Source organism: Malania oleifera, chromosome 3 (assembly GCF_029873635.1).
Source record: "Malania oleifera isolate guangnan ecotype guangnan chromosome 3, ASM2987363v1, whole genome shotgun sequence".
In the NCBI taxonomy this organism is placed as follows: Eukaryota; Viridiplantae; Streptophyta; class Magnoliopsida; order Santalales; family Ximeniaceae; genus Malania; species Malania oleifera.
The window spans coordinates 44,794,681-44,805,993 of NC_080419.1; the positions used below are offsets into that span (position 1 = coordinate 44,794,681).

The window sequence follows — 11,313 nt, forward strand, 5'->3', positions numbered from 1 at the left end:
AGTGACATGATCTAAGAAAACTTAGGTAGGTGAATGACAAACTTCTCTAGTCATTCGGCAGTGACAAACATGATGGCAAAATTATGAGCCACTCACCAGCCAAACATACCATAATCACGATGAGCTTAGCCCTTAAAAATTATCCTTCCTGCCATTAAATGACAACTTTAACTATATATATATATTTATTATGTAAAATCTTCAATTGTATTAATTCAAAGTACAGATACTAAAATTATTTTTTCCTAATAGTACATGTCCTTTCCAAGCCTCAATCCCTTTTAATTCCTATTGATGACCAAAAAATTGTGATTTGTTAATTTGTTATTTGCTAATCAGTGTCTTTTTTATTTCCATTGGATCCTATGAATCAATTAAATTTGGATCTTTCCTAGTTCAGAAGTTACGAACTTCATTGACACATCAAAATCAATAACAGAAAGGTTGTTCTAATGAATTCAACCGGGAAAGAAAAAAAGAGAGAACAAAAAGAAGAGTTAGTAACAAGAAATAGTCACATTTACTTCACATTAAAAATGCAAAAATTACCAAAGTAAAAGGTCATCTAGCATTTCAAGAGAATCAGCATTTGAAGCACCCTCAACCATGACTAATGAAACACATCTCATTCTAGTAATCACTTCCTACATATAGTACCATAAAGTAACATAATTTGTGTGACTAACATGTCTCCACCGAACAATGCTTATGCCATCTCGTCCAGAAAAAAATGCCAAAACAGAGGATAGAGACAAGCGCATCATTCTGGATCAGGGGAGCCGCCAGGAACCAGCTGCATGAGATGTAATACACATCAGCCCGAGGCTTAAAATTTTCCACATACAAAGTTGTAGATTTCGTCAGTATCAGCGTTCTACTTACAATGGCAATATTGTTCCCATTTAGCAAAATCTGATCAAGCTTTGTTATTCGTCGCCCTTCAGAAGTGATTTCACTAAAAATAAAATTCTTGCTCGTTACATTACACAAACATATTACTCAAAAAAATATATAATTATTATGGTATACATAAAAATAAACCAGTAGTACATTTAAGAGAGACAAAGTTGACTGAGTGCCAAAGATTTATTCACAGCACAAGAAACCATAGATGTAAACGAGGAAGCTGAACAAAAAGGGAAATTTCAGCCTGCTCAAAGAAGGTTGGATTCAACAAATTCAACACGCATACTTTCATCATGGATGGAAAAAGATGGCACTCAATGGTAAAGCCTCGTTGACTTCCCTTTTTGTGTGATCAGCAATTACACCAGCACAAAAATGTATGCACTATGGAGGAAGGAGCCGATTAAGTGTTAAGTTCAGGCACCCAGGCCCCCTCCCTCTCCACCTCCCCCTCCCCCCTCCCAAAGATGGAATGATGTAGGACAAGAAGCAAGACCATAAGAAGATCCTTGCCAGAGAATAATTAAGAGTTGGGTCAAGGAATTATTAGGTTAAATTAGCACTTTATTATGGGTTTAGTCTAATTAGTAGAGTATTATGTGTAATTGGGTGTGTATTCTAGTGGTACGCTTGTAATGCCATAGTTTTAGGGGTCTGTATGTAATTTCATGTGTTTTAGGGATCTTGAATTTGAATTAAAGTGAACATGAGTTTCTGTCTTGTATCTCCTCTCTCCTCCCTTCCCCTTCCTTCTCTTATAATTTCTCCATGGCTGCAGAAACTTAATGCTGCCCTGCATCAAGGACCCTTATGGTTTTTCCCCCTGTTCTTGAGGTAGGCCTGAAAGCTGATGCATTAATTGGAGATTCCACTTTTCTGTGCTATATAATATAAAATTGATGTTTCTTTCCCTTGTGCAATTTCAAGCTATTCAGCAATCAAAAGATATTTTAACAATTGAATATATGTACTAGAAATAGGGTAAATATAATTAGATTAAGGCTACAGAAAATTAAGTCACTCCTGAAACACAAGAGTTGATATGATTTCTAATATTAATTTTGTCGTTCTCGTGTTAAAATTAAATCTACACGTCACTTCCGTACAACAATTCAATCAACTTTGGATGGTTTAGCAATTGGATCAATATGAAGCCATGTGCAGCCATAGTTATCAGTAGAGATTGACCTCCCTGATCTGTTAGGAAAGAGGTCATTATGGCCTTTGGATTGACCAAAATGACCCTGCAGTCAATAGTTTTGAGTGGAAATTGACTTTCCTGATTTGTTAAGAAAGAGGTCATATGGTCTTTGGGTTGGCCAAAATGGCTAAGTTTTAGACCTTATCATCTGGCTTGGAACTCCAGGGGCACTGGAATGAACTCATCTCAGGTGCACAGAGAGTTTTCTTCCCTGGATACATGGCCCATGACAAACCACTTTCCAACCTCGGGTTATGACCTAGGATACCTAAATATACCCGAAAAAGGATAAAAAGGATTGGAGGAGAAAACGTGTGAATTCCACAGATCTGCAAAGAGTCAACTCGAAATCACAAATTTTATTTTGATAGAAAATGATATTTAAGAGAAGATTTCCACCGACAACTACAAAGAAGACAACTACAAGCAAGCTGCCTCAATCTCTTTGCAAATCAGTTGAAGAAGCACTTTTCAATACCCCAGAAGCTAAAGACCAAACACAGCCGAGAGAAGCCACTATATCCATAACAAATAAGGTGGTGTGGCTTGATCTTTGAATATCCAAGCTAGGGCTGCAACAAGCCAAGCTGAGCAAAGTTCTACCATTCTCAAACTTGTTTATTAAATTTTTAACCAAGCCTGAGCTTGAGTTAGCTCAAACTGAGCTTGAATATGCTTGCTCAAGAGCCCTTACTGAGGCAAGCTATCAAGATGCTCACAAATGATTTGGTTCTTTTGGAACCTCTCACTATGACAGACTAAATGCTCTTTAGGGTTTTGTTAGGGAAAAAAAAAATTGAAACGGGACTCTAACAAATATTGCCCTACTCCCATCAAGCCACAGCCTATTAGCCTTGAGTGGTGGCAATATCAGTAAATTCAGGTTATGGAAATTGAGCTAAACAAGCCACACCCAAAAAGTCCCTACTTTTTTTAAGCCCACTAGTCTATCAAGTATCAAGCCTAATTCAACCTTATTAAATGAGCCTAATCCAAGCCTATTAAACGAGCCTAACCAAGCAATTCCGACTCGCAAGCTGATCCATTCATTTTCAAGATTGGCTCATTTATTAAACGGGCCTCAAAATTGGGTTTGGGAATCACTCATTTATATAATGAATGGGAGTATTGGTTTGTTGCAACCCTAATCCAAGCATTCCTCTCCATCCATAAGGTCCAACAAATTGCGAAAGTATAACTCTGCAACAGTTTATGGCATCTACTTCTACTAACCCCCAAAACTTCACCACCATAAATAATCTGCTGCCTGAGGAGTCACCCACATCTCACCCAGGAAAAAGCAAGCACCAAGCCATCAAATCTACCTAGCATCCTAACCACCTAAGAATAAAGAAATAAGTGCTCATTTTCATCACTAAAGCTGCACACGACACACAAGTATCTGGACTGATTGCTTCATGAGGTCTTCCCTCAGCAGCAAATCAATAGCATTAATGCTGTTAAGAATGAAAGTCCATATAAATGCTTTGATATTGGAAAGAACCTTGGGGCCTATTTAATTGTGAAAAACATATTTTACTTTCCATTTCCATTTTTTCAAAGAATTACAAAAGTTTCACCATGCTTTCCAGTTTTCCAACATTCATAAAGGGAACTTGGAGAAAAATAAAAATATATTCTCCAAGTTTTCTACACAAACATTGAAAATTTCAAAGAACAAGGTTTTGAAGTTCATTAGAAACTATTTTCCAGAACTAAACAGGTCCTTAGCCTTCCAAATCAAAATTCGTATTTCTGAATACATTGATTTTCTAACAAAATGACATAAAGAGACAAAATAAGTGCATGTAAAGGGACTTGACCCAAATACCTCTATGATGTAGAAAAAATACACAAGTTAAACTACATTGTTGCTTTTGTTAACCCAAGGACTTTCTTGTTGTATATGGTTGTGCATGAATGCTCCAGAGACATTATTTGACTATTAACATATCTTTAAAGAGCTGGTCTCCACTCCTGTTCTGGCTGTATGCTCCGGTAAGGTATTTGAGCTGATTTGGATTATGACTTTTGTAATAATGGGATTATATAAATGGTATGATTTCGAAGTTTAGTTTTACAAATCCCAGATGATCAAAATAGTGTTTTTTTTTATGATATTTGTTCTTTCTAGGATTTGATAAGAATTGTCTGGATTACCCTTCGAAATTCCTCATACTCATATATTAATTGATATTTTACAAATGACACCAAACTTGGAACTAGAAGGAGTAATTTTAAGAGTAAAATCTCAAGTTGGAATTCCAGGAGGATTTCCTAAATTCCAAATTTTGATATCCAAACATATGGATTCAGTATATGGTAACCTTTTTAGAAATCTGAAGTTTTTATGAAATCCCATCTTAATATCTCTCATTCAAACAGGCTGTTAAAAATCCTGCCCCAGTAGCCACTATGGCAGCAGGAAGAGCAAGTCCTATGCTAGAGATGTTAAAGATTATGGATCAACTTACACAAGAGATGCAAAACTTGCATTGAAATCATGTAGGATCCCATGTTGATGTACCAGAATGAGAGCATGAGCCCCTGTACCCTATTGAGAAGGAACCAAGAAGAAAGAAAATGCAAATGATGATAAATTTAATTTGTTCTATAATCCCATGAATCATGATAAGCCCGGACACAGTGGATTACAAGAACGTTTAGCAAGAGCATTTGGCCTTAACTCAGGAATTTTGGTAGAAATTTCCGCAAAGATGCGTGCCAGGCCAACTTGAATTTGGAATCTAGCTTACAGATTATATGAAAGCCTGTGGCTGAAGACCTGACTGTATTATTCACAAAGTTAAAGTTGAAAGGGGCAGCAGTTCAATGGTGGAACAAAGCTGGAGGAGAAGCAAGCTAAGCAAAGGAAGCCAAAGATTTACACTAGGTCTTGATGAAGACAAAACTAAGGAAGTTATTTCTCCCAAATGATTATTTGGTGAACTTAAATGTGCAATTTCATGCGCAAAGAAAGGGGGAATTGAGTATGGAGGAGCATACCAGTGAATTTTATAATTTGTATCCAAGAGTAAAACTCAATGAACAGATGAACTTATAGAAAATATGGGATTAATTGCATTACTAATATTAAGGATGCATACCAATATGCACTCCAAGCAGAAGTATGAACGGCTTACTATGGTCCCAAGCAATCCCTGGTGTCTCCTACTACATCGTCAGCAAATGCAAGAAACACTGTGGCTGCTCAACTAGGCAAAGTGTTCAGGCATCCCCATGAACAGGCCAACAAGCTAGTAATTTAATATTTAATTAACAGGAAGAAAATTTACATGAGAAAGAATGAGACATCTCCCAAAAAGAGCCTGGAACAATCCAGAAAAAAGCAACTAATAAATATCAAAAAATAAAAGATCAGCATGCCAAAATGTTCCTCCAATCTCTATGTAACTCATGGAAACTAATTCCTTTGAAAAAACCCAAACCAGCCCACCACAGTGAGCCCAAATATTGAATTTCATCCCAAATCAGCACTCAACTTACGGCTTGTTTGGTTCGGCGGAACAGCTACTCATTAGAAATTAGATGGAATATAGTTTCAATTTTGGGAATCAAGGGAATAGTCATTGCTTATATATTCCTAATTATTTCATTCAACATAAAATAAGAACGGAATAGACATCCCCATGATGAAATTTGGGAATAGTTATTCCTTATCTATTCCTTATTATGGACTCAAAAATGTTTTACATTGTTATCTATTTTATAGTAACAATATAATTTTATGTATAACAATGGTAACTAATTTACTAAAACTAATCTACTCCTGGGAATTGGCATTCCGCGAACCAAGCGTAACCTTAATTTCTTCCTATTGAATATCCTTGCATTATGCTCCAACCATAAGCACCTTTTGGCGCCTCAATGTTATTCCAAAAGAAACAAGATGGGGGTCTATGATTGTATGTAGATTATCGGGCTCTCAATAGGGTGATTGTTCACAACAAGTACCCCATTCCATTGATTGCCGATATTTTTGACCAGTCAAGTATAGCCAAATATTTCACTAAATAGGACTTGAGATCAGGATACCACCAAGTGCGCATTGCAGAGGGAGTTGAACCTAAGACCACTTGTGTCACTCGATATGGAGCATTCGAATTCCTTGTCATTACCTTTTGGGTTAACAAATGCACTTGCTACTTTTTGTACTCTAATGAATTAGGTTTTCCAAGACTACCTTGATCTATTTGTAGTCATCTAACTTGATGAAATAGTTGGGTTCAGCTCATCCTTAGCAGAACATAAAGATCACCTTCGGCAAGTCTTTCAAAAGTTCTAGGAAAATCAGTTATATGTGAAAGGAGAGAAGAGTGATTTCTCTCAAAAGCATATTAAATTCTTGGGGCATATCATTGAAGAGGACCAGATATGGATGGATCCGGAAAAGGTACAAACCATCTATGAATGGCGAGCACCTACATCCATTAGAGAATTGCGATCCTTCTTGGGGCTGGCCACTACTATAGGAAGTTTATAGAGGGACACTCTAGAAGAATTGTGCCATTAACAAATTTATTGAGAAAATGGGTACCATGGGGGTGGTCAGAAGAGTGTCAATCAACATTTGTTGAATTAAAGAGGAAGATTGCAGGAGATCCTGTGCTAATCCTTCCCAATGTGACAAAGTCATTTGAAGTGCAAGTAGATGCCTCAAACTTTGCTTTAGGGGGAGTTCTCTTACAGGAAGGGCATTCGGTTGCTTTTGAAACTCGAAAATTAACGGGCGTCGAACACAACCATATAGCGCAAGAGAAGGAACTTCTAACTGTGGTACACTTTCTTCAGGTGTGAGGGCACTACCTCTTGGGGTCCAAATTTGTGGTAAAGACACATAATTTGGCAGTTACTCACTTTTTGTCACAACCAGGACTACAAAACAAGCCCGCTGGCAGGAGAAGCTAACTGAATTCAATTTTAATTTTGAATAAAAGGTAGGGAAGATGAATCAAGTGGCAAGTGCTTTAAGCAAAAAAATTGAATTGGCAGCACTGAAGCTTATAAGTCATTTATCAACGAGTAGGGTGACTTTATTCTTGAAAGAACTTATCAAGGAACATTTAAGTACAGACCAGTAGGCGCAGACATTGAGCAAACTAATAGAAGAAGGGAAGACACGACAATTCTGGGTAAAAGATGGGCTGATAATGACTAAAGGCAGGAGACTCTACGTGCTCAAAGCTGGGAACTTGAGGAAAACCTTATTAAAAGAGTGTCATGATACATTGTGGGCTGGACATCCCAAATGGCGAAGAACTCATACTTTGATTACACAAGGGTACTATTGGCTGAATATGCAAGATGATGTAATGAGTTATACAAAAACATGTTTGATCTGTCAACAACACAAGGTAGAAAGAAAGAAGACCTCAGGATTGTTGGAGTCATTGCTAGTATCTGTAAGGCCATGGGAGAGTCTCTCTTTAGACTTCATTTCCTCATTGCCAAAAGTAGAGGAGTATGACACGATTCAGGTGGTAATTGATTGATTTTCAAAATATGCAACTTTTGTATAAGTTTCGAAGCCATACTCAGCAGAGAAGACAACTCAACTATTCTTCAAGCATGTAGTGAAATATTGGGGTATTCTAGAGAGCCTAATTAGTGATAGGGATGACAGATTCATTGGGAGATTTTGAGGCAAGCTCTTTTTCTTGATGGGGTCAAACCTTAGTCTTTCCACCAGCTATCACCCTTAGATAGATGGTCAGACAAAACGTTTTAATGAGATGCTGAAAGAATATTTACGACATTTTGTAAACTCAAATCAGAAAAATTGGGTACCCTTACTAGACACAGCACAATTTTGTTTTAATTTTATGAAATCTTCTGCGACTAAGAAAAGCCCTTTTGCTATTGTCATAGGTCAACAACCGATTCTCCTGCACACTCTTGATGGTCCATACAAGGGAAATTACCTGAAAGCATACCAATTCACAAATGGTTGCAAAATATAGAAGTCGCTCGAGCTCAATTAGAAAAAGCATCAAAGTGCATGAAGAAATGGATAGACAATGGACGACGACCACAACAATTAGAAACTAGAGATCGGGTTCTTGTAAAAGTGCCACCAGAGACATTTCGATTTCTTCGCAACAAAGATAAAAGGATTTTATGCAACTAGGAAGGACCAATCAAGGTGATCGAGAAGGTGGGACATGCATCTTATCAACTTGAACAACCAGAGTGGATGAAGAGCCGTAGACAACTAGTTTGTCCAGTGTTTCATCTTAGCAACCTAAAGCCATTCCATGCTCATGAAATAGATCTGCAATGACAAAAGTTAAGGAGATCAACGATTTCTAGAAGGCAGCCTGTAAACAGAGTTGTCCAGGAGATCCTTACAAACAAAGTCGTCAAAGAAGAAGGTAGTCAACAACAACAATATTTGGTTCAGTTGGTGGGGCTGGGAGAAGAAGAGAACAGTTGGGAAAAGGTAGAAAATCTCCAACATGTCATGCAGAAGATTGAAAATTTCAAAAATTTGAAGATAACAACACCAGCATCAACGTTAAAGAATTGAAGAGGCCTTCTAAAACACATCAACAAGTACGTTGATAAAATGAGTGGGGGAGGATGTTAGGGAGTGACAATGTAATTGGGTAAAAGGGAGAGACAGATACTGCTCTATTTGCATTCTCCAGGGATTTATAATGAATATCTGATAGCTTGTGTTAACTTTGGTATGGTTATTCTCTTGGATATGAATAATACAAGTAGTCATTTACATTATGGTGTTTTGTTGTCTTGGATTGTGATATATCTTATTGTTGTAGTATTATTCTATGCATATGAATGTCTTTGCTCATGTGATATCCTACCGTTACTAGTTTCTCATGGGTATTGAGACTTATCTGGTGCTTGTACTTGCAGGCTTGAATGTGTGATTATTAGCTGACTCATCGAGGGAGAGCTCTCAATGAGTGCCACACGAACCTTACTTGAGTCCTATTTTGGGGGTCCGTGACACTTGGCCAAACATTTAGTTAATAAATTTTTAAACATTGTCTGCCACATCACTATAAATGAGTGATAGTGAGATCTTCCACACAAACTTAATTGGCGGTGATAAGTATGGTAAGAATATTTGGTAATGTGCTATGTTTGCAGTGGTGGCTTAGGGGGCTTGACAGATAGAAATGAACAGACTTTCAAGGATTTACACCTAACCCATTAGATATTATGGAACAATGCAGTGTTTATTGTTTCACCTATTTTTTTTTTTCCAGGAGTTTCTAAGATGTCACCTTTAACTGCTATTCAATGTAACTACAAGATTTTGATAAACTTTGATCTGTTAGCTTTGTTTTTTAGGTTGTATTGCTACGTGTAGTGTCCTTGTGGGTGTACTTCTTGTCCTCCAATTACATTTTTTCTCCTTTGCTTTTTTAATAAATTTCTTTTTCTAAAAAACATTATGAATCATAGGCACTGTTAGAATCACTGGAATTTGAATTTAGGCTCTAAATTACTCGGATTTATGACATTTCTTTGTACCTACTGATTTAATTTTCGTAATGATTAAACTCTTACAATCCTTTATTCTTCCTTTATGGCGTCACTTCTATTTTTCAATATAAAGCAACACTTAAGTTTAAAATATAAGAATTCGAGCTTTAAAAAGCCATGACAAGCACATAAGTGTGCTTGTCAGGCTATCTCATTACAAGATTCACTTCGAGCATTCCCTACATAATTTCTCATGCATATACAATTTTTCATTCTTTTTTTAAAAAAATGGGTTCTTGTTGATTGTTTCTTCTACTTACATTTCAGCTACTTTTATAGTAATTTTTAGAATAGGCCTCTGATATATCTACTATATATTCTTCACATTTATTGCACATGCATCCCACATGTGCACAGCGATCCAGTCTACTAGTATATATAGAAGAAAAACAATGAAATTTTGGAGGGAGAGAGAGAAAAAAAAAACACACACACACACACACACACAGAACTCTACAACGACAAGAAATGGCTTAAAGAGATCAACAAAAAACCTAAATCAAATATTTGTGCGTATGCAAAATATGGATAGCCTAAGAAAGAGGAGTTACTATTCTGTAACGTCTTCAAGAACCATGTTCACGTAGACATCAAACCCCCTTAGGGTTCCAACGAGCTCCTTGTCTCCTTTCATTATCACCCATATTTTAGATCCTATGCACCTATCGATCAGCTCTGCAATTCCAACACCACGTCCCATTTGTCATTATAATTTCACAACTTCACAACAAAAAAAAAAAGGAAAACAAAAAAAGAAAAAATACAGTAGTACACCAAATTCATTAGGAGATAAGCCCAGTGTTTGGTCACTCAGAAGAAAATATGAATATAAGAGAAAACGTGATATAGAAAACGAGTTTAATATCTCGTTTTCTAGGGCTTCTAGAAAGCTCTCAAACATACACATTTGAATAACCCCAACAGTTTTCTTAGGTTCAATTTCGAAGAAGGAAGTAGTTTTCTTGGGTCACAAAAATGCGCAAAATCTAAGGCGCAAACTCAATTTCATTTCTTTTCGAAGGTTTCACCCCAGACAAACAAGGCTACATTAAAATCTGAGAGAGAAAAGGGGAAATACCAGATGGAAGGAGTTGAGAAGGATTGTTCGACATGGCTCTGTTCGCTGTAGCTGTGGCTACGGCCGATTGTACGGTTGTATGCCTCCACGAGCGTGACACTGCGACAGTGGTACTACCGTGGTAGACCTATTTTCTTTCACGGACTCCGAAGTAGTCTACACTTCGGTTTGAATTCACGTAAAAGGTCCAAATGAATGGTGTGAAGTGGTTGGAGTTGTGGAGTTTCATATTATTTTGAATTTTAGTGTGCATTTGATTTTTAAAAACACTTTTTGTTTTTTATTTTAATTTTATAAAAATTATTTAAAAATAATTAAACTTTTATTTTAAAATATATATATATAAAATAAATAAATAAAAATATACAATTTTGAGATTTTTTATTTATGAAAATAGTTTTATTTTGTATTTCAAAGTGTTCAAATAATTACAAAAATGTCCCTGTATTTTTAAATTTCTACATTTATATAAAAATATTTTAAAACATCTTTTTACTATTTTTTAAAATTTTTAACTCTTACTTTGGAATTGGGATATTGGATTTCAATTTATGTGGATTACATATAAAATCTTTTATAAATCCACATAAGTATA

The 11,313-nt window shown here is 36.3% G+C and overlaps 1 protein-coding gene across 2 annotated transcripts; it reads right to left on the reverse strand.

The window, feature by feature from the left end:
• Nucleotides 1-497: 497 nt before the first annotated feature.
• LOC131152397 (sm-like protein LSM5) lies at nucleotides 498-10,952 on the reverse strand. Of its 2 annotated transcripts, XM_058104255.1 has the most exons (4): nucleotides 10,719-10,952; nucleotides 10,192-10,315; nucleotides 883-955; nucleotides 498-793 (listed from the first exon to the last, which is right to left on the reverse strand). In XM_058104255.1, exons 1-4 carry the CDS (start codon nucleotides 10,750-10,752, stop codon nucleotides 761-763), a joined length of 264 nt encoding a protein of 87 aa, XP_057960238.1. In that variant the 5' UTR covers nucleotides 10,753-10,952; the 3' UTR covers nucleotides 498-760. The 2 variants fall into 2 exon arrangements, with proteins under 2 accessions (XP_057960238.1, XP_057960237.1); XM_058104254.1 differs by having other exon boundaries at nucleotides 498-955; nucleotides 10,719-10,932.
• Nucleotides 10,953-11,313: the final 361 nt, after the last annotated feature.